Source organism: Dendrobium catenatum, unplaced genomic scaffold (assembly GCF_001605985.2).
Source record: "Dendrobium catenatum unplaced genomic scaffold, ASM160598v2 fragScaff_scaffold_1220, whole genome shotgun sequence".
Taxonomy (NCBI): Eukaryota; Viridiplantae; Streptophyta; class Magnoliopsida; order Asparagales; family Orchidaceae; genus Dendrobium; species Dendrobium catenatum.
In genome coordinates this window covers 11880616-11898509 of record NW_021319682.1, presented here as the reverse complement: position 1 = coordinate 11898509, position 17894 = coordinate 11880616, and the positions used below count along the sequence as shown (strand labels likewise).

The 17894-nt window shown below is 37.0% G+C and overlaps 2 protein-coding genes across 7 annotated transcripts; both read right to left on the bottom strand.

Moving 5' to 3' along the window:
* Nucleotides 1–3089: 3089 nt before the first annotated feature.
* On the bottom strand, nt 3090–4841 carry LOC110100266. Its single transcript, XM_028699094.1, has 4 exons — nt 4811–4841; nt 4000–4575; nt 3504–3894; nt 3090–3397 (listed from the first exon to the last, which is right to left on the bottom strand). The coding sequence occupies exons 2-4, from the start codon at nt 4477–4479 to the stop codon at nt 3351–3353; spliced, it is 918 nt and encodes a 305-aa protein (XP_028554927.1). The 5' UTR covers nt 4480–4575; nt 4811–4841; the 3' UTR covers nt 3090–3350.
* Nucleotides 4842–11000: 6159 nt separating this feature from the next.
* Nucleotides 11001–15413, bottom strand: LOC110100268 (putative disease resistance protein RGA3). 6 transcript variants are annotated; one of them, XR_003702258.1, is made up of 4 exons: nt 15251–15411; nt 13485–14867; nt 11979–12142; nt 11001–11525 (listed from the first exon to the last, which is right to left on the bottom strand). XR_003702258.1 is itself a non-coding variant. In XM_028699092.1 (3 exons), exons 2-3 carry the CDS (start codon nt 14834–14836, stop codon nt 11483–11485), a joined length of 1404 nt encoding a protein of 467 aa, XP_028554925.1. In that variant the 5' UTR covers nt 14837–14867; nt 15251–15411; the 3' UTR covers nt 11001–11482. The 6 variants fall into 6 exon arrangements, 2 of the variants coding, with proteins under 2 accessions (XP_028554925.1, XP_028554926.1); XR_003702259.1 differs by lacking the exon at nt 13485–14867 and having other exon boundaries at nt 15251–15413; XR_003702257.1 differs by having other exon boundaries at nt 11001–11534; nt 11979–14867; nt 15251–15408.
* Nucleotides 15414–17894: the final 2481 nt, after the last annotated feature.

Below are 17894 nucleotides of genomic sequence, written 5' to 3'. Positions count from 1 at the left end.
ACAGAGGACTTGAATGAAGTACAAAAAGATTTGAACTTCAAGAGACCACAGAGAATTGGACTTAGCAAACACACAATTAGATCAATACAAGTGCTAATTAAAGACCTAAATCATTTTAATGAGCATCAACAATCAAATAAAGGACTGGTGGACTTCAACATAATTGGCTTAAAATGATTGCATTCAAATGAACTTCATGCAAGCAAATACAACTCAAAGTGAGTGCAAGGACTTGTAATAGAAGGATTTGTTAGATTAAACAGATTTGCAAAATAAGTGAGCATGAAAAAAATGTAATGGCGTCCCTATCACCAACAATAGTTCAACTCAAAGAAAAATAAAACAACGAAGAAGGAAGGATTTTTAGATGAATACATTAATCTACCAAAGAAATATCAAGTTCAAAATGACATATAATCCTTCTACAGTTAATGCCAATCGGTATGCAAGCAAGCCTATTAACCCCATTGTAGACAAAGGAAGTCAATTCACAATGAACACAATAATTTGATGGATTCAATAAAATTCGAAGTATGTGAAGCTTGCAGATGGTCAATGCCATTCATCTCCAAACAAGCATGCTAGCCTGTCTGGAAATAATGATACTCTCTTATTCTACAACCAACACTGATCAACGTGCATAAGGAATTTGATGACAGATGCAGTCACTCATCAGTCAATATGCAAAGAGAAATCGGCAATGAATGCAACTAACTCGGTGATTAGTGTTAATATACAGATGAACATGCAATTCACTTGCAGACAATAACAGTGACAATTATCTTATGAATACACTCAATAAGGTAAAATCAATGGCATTTAACAAATAAAACAACTGTTTTGCAACACTGCCTTATGAATAGCAAAGCTGAAGTTGATGATAGTCAGCACAACAATCATGCAAGAAGATGTGACAACCTCTACTACGTCCACCTAAGAGCACTAAAGAAGGTATATATATGATAAAAGACGCTACAACTTGCCCATGAGTGGCTATAGATGATCCATCACGCATAATACATGTAATAGATCTGTGAATGGCAAATGAATATGCCATATTCAAGCAATCATAGTACACCCAATCTATTGTCCACCTAATCTATTATCCACAAGCAAAATACAAAGTGAATACATCAAATATGAATTCCTACGAGCTATTGTAGAAGACCTGCTATATACATGAAATGTCATCTACGCGTAAAATTTTAAAGGACTACAACATAGCAAATGACATTGAGCTATCGTAGAAGATTCGTTTTACGCCTGGTGTGTCAACCACAAGCAAAATGCAGAATAATTACTACAAATACAAATGCTTGTGCTCTGTGCTAGAAAATTTGTATGCAAAGTAATGACCATAAACAAAGGCATCATGTGAATGTAGTTGTCTACAAATAACTACCAGGAGACTCGTTAGCGTACAATAATTTACCTATGGAAAGCAACAAGTAGTACACGACAGTCTATCTGTATGAAATAGGTAAATGACTGTAGTGCTATGCAATGCCATCGGATCCACAATCTACATACAAGCGAATAGAAGACATCTACAAGCTCTCAAACGAGATGTTGCGTACACTCAAATGACAATTACCTGCACAACTGATCGACATCAAATTTTATAAAAATGCCTCCCACATACACTATAATTTCTATACATAAACATCAAAAAATATATGTTTAATCATACATCTGCATAGGCCCCGGCGAGCATGATGTATTCACATATGTAACATATAGTGATGCTGCGCAGTTCAATAAATAAATTTAAATTTGAACCTGACCCTCCTACGTAAGTAATAGGAGTCGACAAAGTTCAAACTTTTAAATGAATGTACAGTCACGATGTCGACCGAGACATTCATTTTATATGTTTATATTAGGCCTATTTTAAATATGAAATTCTCAATACAAAAACCCGTGATGCTACTATATGCCAGATAGCATGTGTTTTTATGTATCTGATTAATGAGTAATTGAGTAGCCTTAAACGAAAGTTTTCTCTCATTATCGATCAGAAGGGGTAATTATCTATAGGGGCTTACGCCCATAGGAAACTAGAACTCGGATCATATAGTCCTCACAAAATGAGGGCGAAATCTTTGGGTAGTGTCTTATCTACAATCTCAATCTGCCTTATCAGAATTTACCCAGGAACTTAATATATTAAAACTCCCCCGAAATGCACATTATAAGTCATTAGCATGAATTTGAAAAATAAATATTATAAAAAATATAAGAAAATAGTGTAGAACAAAAATAAAATAAAATTACTGTTAAGTAGTTATTTAATTATTTTAGTAAAAAAATTTAAAATTTTGAAAATTTGTAATTCAAAAATACCTCTTGACATTCGTGCCCTATGAAGATTATTTTTGCTAATGTGTCATTTCTATTATTTTGTTATTTATAAAACTTATAATTTTTTTATTTATTTTAGAACAAAATATATAATTTTTAAAAGTTTAAATAAATCAAAGAAGATGAAAAAAAAAATCAATGAATCAAAGAGCTAAATTCCAATTCTTTGGGGCCAAATGTTCTGATTCCAATTTAATTTAACTTTTTTTCTTTTTGGCATCCAATCATATTAAAAAGAAATAACATATACAATTTACTCACAGATTTTGTGGTTCTACAAAAAGAAAATAATCAATAGATAAGAGTTATTAATCACAACAATATTTCTTATATCACATAAAATCATATAACAAGAAAGAAAATCCTAAAATCTGGAATGCACACCAAGCTAACTTTCATTACAGGAAGCCATGCATGCACGTTGAAGCAAACTCCGAATTTGTCTTGCAAAGCTGAGATAATCTGGAGAACTCTGTTAGTTTGCTGCTGCAAATTCATAAATTGAAGTAGACAAACTCAGCCTTACTCTCTATATGTAAGCAGCTGTACATATTTTGTAATGAAGTTTAGTCTAATGAAGTTTTTCCTCAATGACATAGACTTCAAATGAACACAGGAGCAAATGTACAAGCCCAAAAGTCGAAAAGCGGGTCATTTATCTGTTTCAAGAATAGCCTCATCTTAGTCCAAAACACATGTTTTCAAAGAACGTATATTCTTCCTCGAGCCATAGCTTGATCTACTCACTGCTCCTAACAAATATGTCTTTGTGTGATTCCTGGTTCATAATTAAATTGGATTAGTAACGACAGTTTGACAAATTAAGAAACCAGACTATTCAAAGTGAACATGAAGTAGTTGTAATAACTTTCTCACCTTATTGTTACTATGTCTTTGTTTTTTTTTTTTCGGCTATATGTAAGAAACAGATTGTTTTTGGCACCATTTTTGTAGTTGTGGGCATGCACTGATTTCGACATTGTTGGGATTCAACATATGCAGCAACTCATCATGGATATAGAGTTCAGGACAATTGCTTATTTTTAAGAAACAAAGAGATGCTTGGCTCAGTCGTAGTTCATTTATAAATTTCAGAGTTGAGCAACTAGAAATCTCAAGTGAAGATAGATTCATTTCCTTACAGTCCAAAGAGCGGAGCTTGTTGCATCTATCAATCGCCAAGGACTGAAGGCTTTTGGGAAAGCGACTAATAAAATGGAAGTTTGGACAGTTGCTTATATCTATGTCTTGCAGAGTGGCGACCCTGTCTAGCCCAAAAAGCTCTTCGAGATGGGAGCAATCCCATATCCTCAGTTGCTTTAGTCTAGTGAAGTTTTTCATCAATGAGAGAGACTTCAAATGAACACAGGAGCAAAAGTAAATGCCCACAAGTTGAAAAGCAGGCCATTTTTCTGTTTCAAGAATTGCCCCATCGTAGTCCAAAACACATATGTTTTCAAAGAGTACAGATACTTCCTCTAGCCATAACTTCATCTGCTCATTGCTCCTAACAAATAGTTCTTTGGATGATTCCTGGTTCAGAATTAAAATGGATTAGTAACAACTACAGTTTGACAAATTAAGAAACCAGATTATTTAAAGTGAACGTACGTGCAGTAGTTGTAATAACTTACTGACCTCATTGTTATAGCGTAGGTTATATTTTTGACACCAATCTATCAGCTTTGGACAATTAAAAAGCTGTAGCTGAACATGAAGCATAAAAGGAAGTTGTTCCGGTGGTGGGAGCATAAGCTCAGAACACGCATATAACTTCAGGTATTGAAGGGAGAAAAGTTGTTGGAGCCCAGGCAAGCACAAAAGAGCTGGGCAGTCGCTTATGAGCAATAAACGAAGCTTGGATGGCAAATTGTGATCTGGTGACATCGTGAATTGAGGACACTCTATTATCTCTAAGTTTTCAAGGGATTTCATCATCTCTAATCCAGGCAAGCATGTCAAAGCTTTGCAACGCCAGATTTTCAGCAACCTCAGTGCGGACAGATTTTGATACGATGGAAGGAACTTCACATGTTGACATGAATTAAGATGCAAGGTATACACACTGCATGGAATCCATTCATTTTTGGGGAAATCACTTTCACTACACTCAAGCATATTTAGAGTTTTTAAGGAGACGAGGTTCCCTGAACCATAATATGATATTACAGCACTTATGCTTCGTACAGTCAACTCCTTGATCTTTGATAATTCCTGTTGTAGTAAAGCAACAAAATATATCCTTATTTAAAATGAAGCGAACAAATAATCTGAGATTTTATGAATAGATGATGTGCATGTATACGAGTTATGTTAAAAAAATATTTGAATTTAAGTAAGCTATCCTGATCAGTTTTCTTTTTTATATTCCCCTCCTATTTATTATCATAGTACATGCAATGATAATCATAAGAAAAGAAAAAAAAAAAAATTGTGTGATGAAGCATACCAGAGTAACTCTGAATCCATATTTTTGGCACCACTCTTGTCACGACCCGACCCGACGGGGACGGATCCCGCCCGAGCCGGATCGCGACGAGAGACCTTTCTTAACCAGGATCTGGCTTTGGATTAGGTTACTGAACTGATCTTCCAAATTCTTAACTCACAGAAGCACACAGAACAACAGAGCTACTAAAAACATCAAATGCAGCGGAACAAAACATCTATCTTTTCATTTCCTCAAAATAATCATCTACAGAACAGTACATGGCTTTCAACAGAAAGAAAGACAGAACAGAAAAGCCATGACTGTACAAAAATCAAAAGTACAAAAGTACCTAATCTGATCAGACTCTGAAACCTAGTCCTGAACTTCCTTGCCCTTCCCAGAACCTGAAAACCACCAGAAAGCAAGGGTGAGCTCAACAGCTCAGCAAAGCAACAAACCACCAATCTAAATTCTCAGAAAACAGAACCAAATTCATCGGACAGAAATCAGATCAGAAATCGGAACAGAATTGGAAATCAAAACTTACGGACAGGTATCAAATCACATCAGAGTCGTACAGATCGTATCAGAACAGAATCAGAAATCAGAATCGTACGGATCATATCATATCATAATCACAATTTCGTACAGAACAGAACAGATACAGAAAATAGTACAGATACATATAGCTAAATGCCCTGACACTGACGGAATCTCTATGGATTCCGGCCCCTTATGCCTCCCTTCCCAGACACTGACTGAATCTCATAGGATCCAGGCCCCTTATGTCTCCCTTTGTGCTCACGGCACCAAAACAGATGTGCTTATAGCACCAAAACAGAATTCATCGGATCCGGAACAGAACTGATTTCAGAATTTCAGATTTGAGCTCATTTCAGATTTCCCGTTTCACTAACTGAATCTCATAGGATTCAGGCCCCTTATAACTCCCTTTTTATAGCTTATACACATAGCATTTCAATTCAGAAGAAATACGGACAATTCAGAAATTACCCAAAAAATCGGGCAGCACAACGGCAGTATACGGAATTTACACAAAAATTCCTGCAAAGAAAATTTACCGAATTCGCACAGAATACAGATATCAACATTTCAGAACATTTATTCTACTGCACAGATAAATTCCAATTTCACAGAAAAATCTGGTCGACTAAAAACACAGTCGAATCAAAAATACCCGGACGAAAATCTTCAAAATATAGTCAAAACGTGCACACCCGGCACGGCAACGATATCCAAAAAGTTACGCGGTAAAAACTGAGTCAATCAACAGATACAGACAAAAATCATTAACGAAAACGAAATCCGGACAGAATATACCGCCAAACACGACGGTTCTGAAAATTGAGAAAGGCGGAATGTGCCTTACCTCGAGCACAGCAATTTCCTCAACAGCCACTTCGGGCGAAAACGGCTCCGCGTCGTCCGAAAATCAACTTTTCCACTTTTTCCTTCGTTTTTCTCTCTCCTCAGCTTTTTCTCTCTCTTCAAAATATCTCATTTCTATATATATCCAGACTGATCGTCCTGGACGATCGAGCTTCGTACCGGACGATCCATGAAGAGAGGAATTCCGTCCAGACGAAAAATGACATATCGTCCCTGGCGAAGGGTTCACGGGAGAATTTTCGTCCAGACGATCCTGATTTCGTCCAGACGAACCATACAGCCAAAACTGATTTTCTGCACAACCTGTACCGATCGTCCCGGACGATCCAACTTCGTCCCGGACGAACCTGGAGCAAAAACTGATATTACAATCTCCCCAACTTAAAAAAAAATGTCGTCCTCGACATTATCCAATCCAACCTCCGTCAAAACAAGTACGGGTACGACCGTCTCATATCAGACTCCTTCTCCCAAGTTGCTTCCCGTGCAGTCCGGTGCTTCCACTGGACTTTAACCATCGGAATCTCTTTATTTCTTAACTTTCGGACGTCGTACGCCAAAATAAGCTCTGGCTCTTCCTTGTACGCCAGATTCTCCTGAATCTCCACCTCATCAGCTGACAACTTCTTCCCAGAGTCTGAAACCCACTTCCTCAGAGTGGATACGTGAAACACATTATGCACGTCAGGCATAGAATCAGAAAGCAATAGGCGATAAGCAGATTTTCCAATTCTTTCCAAAATCTCAAATGGTCCAACATACCTTGGACTAAGCTTACTCACCTGACCAAATCTGCTCACACCTTTCATCGGGCTGACTTTGACATACACAAAGTCACCGACCTGAAACTCAACAAATCTGTGCTTCTGATTGTAATACTTCTGCTGACGATCTTGAGCGGCTTTCAATCTTTCTCTTATCAAATTGATCTTCTGAGCAGTTTCATCAGCAAAAGTGGCCCCCAAAGCCTGTCTATCTCCGACCTCCGTCAGAGTCAAAGGAGTACGACACTTCCTGCCATACAAAGCCTCGTACGGTGCCATACCGATACTGGACTGAAAACTGTTGTTATAGGCAAACTCAATCAGCGGAATATGATCCTCCCAACTTCCGCTAAAGTCCAGAACACAAAGCCTCAACAGATCTTCCAGTACCTGAATCGTCCTCTCAGACTGTCCGTCGGTCTGAGGATGAAAGGCTGTACTGAAATGCAGTTTCGTACCCAAGCCTTGCTGAATGCCTTTCCAAAGTCTGGAAGTAAAGCGTCCATCTCGATCAGATACGATCACACGAGGCACACCGTGCAATCTGACTATTTCCTTCACATAAATCTGTGCCAAGCGATCAACTGAATCCGTCTGTCTGATCGGAAGAAAATGGGCTGACTTCGTCAATCGATCTACAACCACCCAAATGGCATCATGTCCTTGTCGTGATCGAGGAAAACCCATCGCAAAATCCATCGTTACCTCCTCCCATTTCCACTCAGGGATAGGCAACGACTGCACTACCCTGCTCCGTTTATCCTTTTATCTGCTTTTTCCCGTTTTTAGTTACATGCTGCTCAAGTATAGTGTTATCCGTTAAGTCTAATATTAGTATAGGTGTTATTACTGAAAATATATGTGTTAGGAAAAGGAGAAAGGAGTTTTTAGTCTTGAATATAGAATTACAGAAGTTTCATCTTCTTCCCTATTTTATCGTTTCACTGTTTGCTAAGCTTCATCTGTGCAGGAGCCATTACATCATGAAGGACAAAAACCAAAAAATAATTGATAAGGAGCAATAAATAAATACCTGAGCAGGGAAGGCAGCTCTTCAAAGCTCCATTTTTCTCAAGTATTTGATCTGATATAGGCTTCGTTTGGGACGGCTTTTTTATTGCTTTCTAAAATGGAGTTTTAGTACAAAAATAAAAAAATTTGTACTAAAACTTTGTTTTAGAAAGCAATAAAAAAGCCGTCCCAAACGAACCCATAGTCTCAGTCTATAAGACCAAAATTAAAACTATATTTAAGATACAAAATTAATTAACTGATAAATTAAAATTCAGAGAAAAAACAAAGATCTTCTTCTTGCTCTAATCGAGAAATCAGAATCGAGGAAACAAATTTAAGTATACTCAAACGACTGTACTGTCACAAAATTAGATGAGCAAGAAATATCTATGGTGAAGGAACTTACCTCTCTCAATCTGTGAAGAACCACTCAATCAATAATTGAAGATGAAAGGCAGCTCTTTCTTACAAGCTCATATTACCTCAGGCATTTGATCTCTCACATGCATGATCTCTCACACGCATGATATGAGTTTGCTTTCATAAAGTAAAAGCAGGATAAGGACAGTAAAAGCAGGGGATAGGAAGAAGAGAATATTTAGTAGGTGTCAGGATAAGGACAGTAAAATTTCTGAGAATACTCTATATTATTTTTACTTCCATTCATAATTTTTTTTAGAATGATATGTCTTATAAATAAAACGAAAATTTGATCAATCGGACAAATCATTTGGCCTCCCCTCTTTCTCGAGAGTTTTAACATATCAAGCTCCTGGATAAATTTTCAGAAGGTAGATTGAGTTAGAAATAAGACACTACCTAGAGATTCCACCCTCATTTTGTGAGGATTTTATATCTGAGTTCTTGTTTCCTATAGGCACAAGCCCCTATAATTAATTACCCCTCCCTATAACAAGAAAGTTCTTTTGATTAAGGCCAGTTGTCAATGAGATACTCAGCATGCATATGGCGTATAGTAGCAGCATAATTTGGTATTTGAAAATTTTAATATTTAAAATTAAAAATTTCATCATCTTGCACTTAAAGCAGATGATGGGGCGAGCGATAAATCAGAAATTGGCATTGTGGAAATCGGCATAGTGAAGATGGATCTTCTCGCAGTTGGAGCGTGGAGGTAGTGTAGGCAAGGTGGAAGTCTACATAGTGAAAGGAGGATGGATCGAAGGTAGACGTGAGTCTTGCAACTTGCGCAAAGTAGAGATCGGACAGGGTGAAGTTTGCGAGCAGGTGGAGGTCGGCTGTAGTTCGGATTGGTTGAGGATTTCGACTGCATTAGAGGGCTCACTCGACTCGGAAGACACAAACGAGGGAGAGGGAGATCAGATGACTGGGGAGCTCGCGCGCAAGGGAGAAGCAAAAAACTAGAGGGCTATTTAGCTCTCGTTTTATCAATGAAGGCAAAGAAGGGATTTGCGCAGGATTTGAGCAAAGAGATGCAAACGGAGTCGAATAGGTACATGGGGTTTACGCTGGATTTTGGAGGATTTTTTTTTAACCTCGTGTGTAGGTCAACATTATTGAAAAAATGTTTATTTATTTTCTTTTTTTTAATAAAAAATAAAATTAATATGCATATACAATTTTATATTTTGGAGAGAACTTTGTTCAAGTATTAATATGCACCTTGGCTCCTCAACCTTCCACATTTTCAACATGGAGGCGTTTCATTTTTTATTTTATAATCAACTAAACATTTAAGAAAATAAATTATTATATTTATCTTACAACGAAACAAATAATTCAAATTATATTTTTTTTCTAAATTCCTGAAATACATACATTTTCAAAACACTCTTAAGTACTTGGGCCTGCTGGACGCCATTAGAGACCCTTTTCCACCACTACTAAAACTTGCCCTTGCTGAAGTCACACACGGGAAGGTAAAGACTGATAAAATTAGTCCGTCTTGCAATGAAAAACCTTTTCCAAAGGGGTCTTGAGTGGTTTAGGAAAAACTCCACTGGTGGTTGACAAACATGAGGAATTTTAAGGGTGATCCACGAACAAGAGAGTACGTCGGTGGTCGACGAACAAGCAGAAGTACGTCCATGGTCGAAAAGAACTCTGGCGGTGTTCGACGAACAGGCGGAAAATCGACGGTGGTCGACGAACAAGCGAAAGTTCGACAGTGGTTGGGAAGAAATCAGGTGGTAGTTGACGAACGAGCGGAAGTCCGATGGTGGGCAGGAAAAACTCCAATAATGGTCGACAAAGGGGCAGAAGTTTGGTGGTGTTCGGGAAGAAGTCATGCGATGGACGACAAATAGGCGCAAGTCCGACGTTGGTCGACGAATGGATGGAAGTCCTCGTGAAGAAATCCGGCAGTTGTCGGCGGCAAGTAAGCTCCCCAATATGGGGAGTATCAAGGTCAAGATGAGAGTGGGTTGAATGGACGGCGATATTGATCACTTTGATCATGGACCGTTTATTCATCATTTGAATGTCTTAATAATATCAAATTTGGCAATCTTACATTTGTTGGATTCGTCTCATCGAGCCGCTTGATTTCACTATAAGCATGTCACGTTTGGAATTTGTTTGGTAATCCAAATTATGCTTTGAACCCTGCAAAAATGCTTTGAGTATTTGATTTGGACCCATTTGGGCTTGGATTGAGTCGAATTTGATGGTAATCCAAATGATGTTTGCAAGTATATCCACGTAGAAATTGTTTTCTTGGCGCCGAGTGGGAAGAGAGCAACTGGTGTGAGGATGTGAGCTATTAAGCTTCTACTGCACTGCTACCATGTAGAAATTAAGAGTATAATGGAATTGCACCCACATAGAAAGAGCTACTGGTGTGAGGGTGTGATGACTTGTGTTTGAACGGATGAGACGACTCCGTTAGTGATCAAATGTCCAGAGCATCATATCAACGTTTTCAGCAGAATATAAGATGAAAATCCGCTGGAAATCTCTAGCATAGATAAAAAGAAACAACCCCTTGTATTAGTTATTCTACAATACAATATATAAGTAATAAGAAATACTCACAACAGTTTAGATAAGCTAATATTTCAACATTGTAGAAAAATATTCTTAAAAAGTACAAAAATTCAACAGTTATACAATTATCAAACACTCATGCAATAAATCATAGAGTTTCTTATACATTCAAATAGCAACAACACAAATTAATTATAATCACAAAAAATCAACTTATATTCTATATCCTCGCTCTCCTCTGTTACTGCAGGTTGTTTTCCATTGAACTGCTCCCTCATCCTCTAAAGCATCTCCATAATCTAAGTATAATACATTTGCATGTCCGCTTGTGATTTTTGGATATGCTCTAGGGCTGGTTTCCGGGTAGCAACTTGTTGGCTTACCATGCCCTCCCAAGTGCTTGCTGAGAAGCTTGAGCAAGCAAAGCACTGTCCCTCGATTTTGTAAACCTGAGAGCCTAATCCATAAACTCACTCCTTATACATTTCGCTTTTCAACAGTGACCATATGTGATAGTCGGAATAATCAATTGATCCTACAGAGGATTCTTCATCAACGCCAGTCTGGCTCTGAAAAAGCTGTGTCGACTCAACAAAAAATAATATAAGATTAGTCATTGTATAATTGTCACTTGCAATATTTATATTAATATTCTAAACTTATAGACTAGCATATTGTGAAGGACTTTGTATCAATCAAGGTATAATGTTAGATTAAGCCTAATCAATACATTCTACAAAAAAAAATGCACATATAATTAAGATATGTTAATACCAGTTCATAAGAGAATGATGCAATAATTTTTAGGTGATGAATATAACTTGGAAATAATTCCACTACTTCTACTTGGTTATAACTTATAAATAATGCACTTCTATATATACAATTAGAGAAGGCTTTATTATAAAGTAATAGCATTCATGACATGTGATGTGACAAAGTGGATCGGCATTTTTTCTGAGCTCTCTACTTGAACAATTTTAATGATAATCAAAAGAAAAGTAAAGAATTTGAGGACTGATTAAGCATACCTTAATATATTTGAATCCATATCTTTGGCACCACTTTTCCAATCGAGGGCAATCAACAATCTCCAAAGTACTAGGCATGGTTGAAAGCTTTTCTTCCAAAGTGAGTTCAAGTTTCCAGCATCTATTTAGCTTCAATTCCTTAAGTGAACGAAGGTTTTGCAAGCCTGGTATTGATGTCAACTTAAAGCAATCTTCGAAACATACAAATTGCAACTTAGAAGGAAGTATCTCCTCCGCATAGATCAATAGATTATAACACTCCCTTATTTCTAACTTTTCAAGTCTATGCAGACTACATAGCCCATGCAATGATGTTATTTTTGGGCAGAATTGAACAAATAGTCTTCTAAGTGAGGATGACTGCACTATTTTTATATTTTTTAACATAGCACAATTCATGATGAAAATACTTTGAATACATGGGAGATCTCTATCCAGCGCTCTACCTGATCCATCCCAATTATGACATCCATCAAGGGTCATATCTTGTAACTTAGAGTACGAAGGATCACCAAGCCACGATGGGAGTATTATCCCAGGTAATCATATATCCCTAATTCTTTGAGGTTGTTGTGAGGCTGCAATGCCTCAAGCTTTGCCTCTTCCAACTCAAAACTTTGTTTCTCTACTTGATTCTTTGCATCAAAATAAATGTGAACATCAATTAATGAAACATTATAAGGAATCAACGATTCATCCCAATATATGAATAGTCTCCTAATTTGCTTCTTCCCATTAATATTTGCCTTCTTGAAATCCTCAACATTATTTGTATAACCTATATTTTTTATACAACAACTCCCTGTAAGGCTTGCTAAGTCTTGTATCTCACCTAGTCCACCACCTTCGTGATTTCCATCCTTTACAACTACAGTTCTTAATGTTTGGAGACAAGTTAACTTGCTTATACCACATGGCATGACAGAACCATATGGTAGAATCAAATGTCGAAGGTTGAATAGATTTTTTATGCTTGCTGGTAACATTATAGGTTCATCACTACCAGACAAGTCCAACACTTGCACATTATAAATACTATGTAAAAAATTGAATAAGCTTGAAAACAAAACTTTTCCCCTAAGAGGACTCAAATCTATTCCATTAGTATGAATGTAAAGATAGCGCAAATGCTTCATTGAGGCAATTGAACCAGAAAACCTTGAAGTCTTTGAATCAAATTGATCGATTTCAATATGTAGTACTCGCAAGCGTGTTGAATCCAAAAGCTGAAAATCATTGATTATCCTCTTGCCATAATAAAATATAGAATGGAAATAAACATGCCTAAAAACTGCCAAATCATAAATCAAGTCATGCATCTTAAAATAGTATGTAGATTTTGTTGCTTGAAAGAACGATCTCCCCAAGAGTTCATCAAAATACTCTCTACCAATCTCCTCCATAGTCTTGCCTCTTATTTTTGGTTGGATATAGCCCTGTGCCATCCACAACCATACAATGCGTTTTTTATTAGGAATATTCTTTTTAGGAAATAAAGAACAATACCTAAAGCATGGCTTCAAGTGAATCGGCATCCTTTGATAACTCAGTTTAAGAGCAGGAAAAATTTCATTTGTTCCTGGATCCAAGTCCCAAAGCTCGCTTTCTAAGATACTCATCCACTTATCTTCATCTCTTTCAAATCGAAGATGGCTTCCAAGTAGTTTTATAGCCAAAGGTAATCCACCACATTTGTTTACAATTTTTTGGCCAATCCTCATCAGGTTCTCATCACCACATAAAGCATATTGATTGAATAATCTCCAACCTTCATGTTGGGAAAGAAAGCCCAAACGAAAGTAGTTCATAGTTCGCATGACATCTGCAACCTTTTCATTTCTTGTTGTCAACAAAATATTCACAATGCCTGCATTGTGAAATGGGACTTTTAGGGACTCCCAGAGAAATTGCTTCTCATTCCACACATCATCCAACACAAAAAATGTTCTTTTAAATTTCATCAGTTCTTTTTTAATGGAATCTTGAAGATAATCAAATCTAACATGCTCTTCACATGATTTGTTAGTTATGGATCTATATATCTCTTTGGTTAATTTCACAAGATCAAAATCCTCAGAAACATAAATCCATATACGGAGATCAAAATACAGACGAATTCTAGGATCATTATAAATGAGTTGGGCCAGCGTTGTCTTCCCCACACCTCCCATGCCAACTACTGGGATGACTGTAATTTTATTGCTCACGTGTAAGTCTGAGAGCAATAACTTCACTATCTTCTCTTTCTCACTCTCTCTCCCGATTATATTTGATTCATCGACGAGAGAGCTAGTAAGCCGATAATTTTGTGCACTAACAGTTCGCCTCACGCCATCGTCCTCTCTTAAACGGAGTCCCTTTTGATCCCTTTCTATCTCATCGAATCTTTCCCGAATCTCCCTCAGCTTCTCAACCATGCCATCAGAAATTGCTGGAACTTGATAAGATGAGGATGCTAATGTATTAAGACCTTCCACGTGCTCACTCTGACCATAACGTTCATCATCGCCTCGCTTGTGCTTGCCATGATGGTAGGACTCTTCTACAGCTCTGGCTCCCATCTGGGCTGTCTGCACATCATACTCATACTCATCGATTACATCATCAATGTCATAAGCCAAGCACCTAAGCTCTGAAAGCCATAACTTCACAGATCTATCTTGTATCTCCCTTTCCTCTGCATCTTCAAGCACTGCTTCGATCCTCGGCAGCATTCGCATTATCCTCTGGAAGTCATCTAAAGCATTGCCTCGTGTAGGTTCCACTGATGACGATGAAGATGAAGATGAAGACCCATCTAAAAGAGCCGACAACCCTGACTTCGCCCATCTGCCGAACATGGCAATAATATCTGCCATGGCTTCGTCCAAAGATTAGAATCAAATATCCCTATCATGCATCATTAAATCGTATGGTAAGATATAATCTTCCATTATTTTAGAAGGAGAGTTGCGAGAGATTCATGAAATAAAAATTGTTTAAAAACAATTTAAAATCACAAATGAGTATTGAAGTCCAAAAACAATCAAATCACAATTCATACTCACAGTAGCATAGAAGAACTAGTATATGAGAACAAAAGTACAACTTAACGCCAAGCTGAAAGAACTAATTACTTCTATAGAGAAGGAGCAATAAATAAATAATTAAGCAGGGAAAGCAGCTCATCAAAGCTCCAAATTTCTCAAGTATTTGATCTGATGAGGTCTATGCAGACAGTCTATAATATCAAAATTAGATGATGATAAAATTGCAGAGGAGAAGGAACTTACCTCTGTCTCTGTGAAGAACGACTCAATCAATAATTGAAGAGGAAAGGCAGCTCTTTCTTAGAAGCTCAAATTGTCTTAGGCATTTGATCTTCACATGCATGATATGATTTTGCTTTCATATAATAAAAGTAGAGAGAAAAATTATGAGAATATTCTTTCGTTATTTTCTCTTTTTTTTTATCACTTAATAAAGTAGAGGGTGAGGGTTTATCTTTAATTTTAAAACTTTTACATATGAGGGAGATAATTTTTGAGATTTTGCCCTCAAAATTTATTTTTACATAAGAATGGGATAATTTTTAGATTTTGTTTTACATGTTTTTTATTTTTATTTTTTACATGTAATTATTTGTGTAATAAATTTATCCACCCTAAAAAATACTTAAAATACTAGTTTGCTATGATGCGTCAATATGCACATTTGATATAGATATAATTTAGGATAAATTTAATTAGTACTTAATTCTAACTTGTTTGAGTCTTTTCCTAAGTTTTTTTTTTTTTTTTTGGGAATAATTGGGGCCTAAGCCCATCTATTAAATAACAAAAAGGTTACATATAAAAGGTGAATACAAGAAGAGAATTCTACATAAGTAATAACAAAACCTCATGTAGAAGAAGGAAGAAAAAACCCCAACTATACCACCCTTATAGCCAAAATTACATGTAAGAAAAGGGAAAACATTTCTAAACTTATAAGCAAAACAAAGAGAAGCAGATCAGAACAATGGAACCGCCCCAAAGGAGCCAAAAAGCATCTGTATCCAGCAACCAGAAGCTCAAAACCATCAGCAGTGCGAAGAGAAGGCCTGGAGCATTTGTAATGACAGAATAGAAGCCACACAATAACAGTAATAATAGATTAGAACCAACAGAAATTAGCTCCAGAACTAATTAACCAGGACTCAAAACTTATGAGAGGGGCTGAACCCCTGGTTGCCCGAAGGCCATCCAAGGGGTGGTATTTTGTCGTGCAACAATATGGAGCTTCATCATAGTCCTGGCTAATAAACCAAAACCACCAGGCCATAACCATCCAATGAACGCGGGACCCGTTAAAAACCAGCTGCTTAAAGATAATCCAACAGATCATTAGCACACTTCCAATTCATCACCTTCTCAAATATTACACGTTTGATATTCAACAGCACAGTGGTGGAATAGTGAGAAATTCCACCAAACCTCCTTCCGTTTCTTTCTTTCCAGGTGTAGTAGATAATACAACAAACCGCCAGCTTGTAAAAATTCAAAATATTCGCATTTGTACCAAATTCACCATTCATCCATTCAAACAATTACAGAATCGACGGTCTTAAAAGAAAGATATCTATCCCATGTATAAGACTTTTTAGAATGTAGAAAGAGTAAGTGCATTCAAAAAAGAGGTGAGCAACAGATTTAGCACCCATATGGCATAAACTGCAAGTGATGGGAACAAAACTTTGCCTAATCCTGAGAGCAGCCTCAGTTTTTAAACCATCCCTTAATGCCAACCAAACAAAAACAGAATGTTTAAGAATGTACTTTTTGTGCCAAACCATTTTATACCAATGGCAATCCGGATAGTCAGAGTAAAAATCTTTAATAAATAAGTTAAAGTGAAAGCAATTCCTGTTATTCCAAAGCAAGCAAGGCCCCACTCAATTCACAATTTTCACCCTCTCAAAAAACTGATGCAACGACGAGTGAATAATACCAGAGATCTCCCAGCCATTCTCAGAAATAATATCAGCTAGCCTAATGTCCGGCAATCCAGTATTGTCAACCAAACCAGCAATACTGCCCAGCGTGGAGTTAAGGCACCAGTGATCCCATTTTAAGGATATGGGACAGTTAGGAAAGATAGAAAACTGAAAGCATCTTTTCACAGATTCAGCTGTTTTACAAATGGATTTCCACATCTTGGAAGCAGAACTATGCGGAGGCTTCCATGGGGAGAAGTACTTAGCTAACAACCAGCAAGGTAAAGGAGATACATTATTATACATCTTACTAATAACAGTACAGTTGAAGGCATATTACAAAGCGTTAAGAGAGTGTATCCCCAATCCCCCTTTCTCTTTAGGCAAGCAAATTTTATCCCAAGAGACCATATAAAGCTTCTTAACCGAATTGACTTCACCAAAAAACAGGAATCTAGAGCTGAGTTTTTTAAAAACCTTGTGCACAGATTTAGGTATAATAGAACCTCTAATCTAGTAGGCAATAGTGTTTTGAATGGTAAATTTGAGGTATTGAAGCCTACCCGCAAAAGAGAGAAGATTTGCTTTCCAACCATTAAGTTTCTTGTTTAAACTATCAAGCAAAGGCAAAAAATCTGCAACATTAAGCCTATAAAAGGAAAGAGGAATCCCCAAATATGTTATCCTGTTAACAATGGAGTGAATAGAAAGCGTTTGACACACCTCTAGTTGATTCCTCATGTGCTTTGGAAACATAATGGAACATTTTTCACGATTAATGAAGAGACCAGAGGAATTGGCAAAATCAGTAATAGCATTAGCAAGAATAGTGCAGTTTTCAGTAGTAGCCTCACCAAAAATCAAAACGTCATCAGCATATAACAGGTGGTTGAGAGAAAAATTACCATTAGTGATACCTTTGAAACCTCTACCTTCCAGCAAATTGGAAAAAGCATCCATCA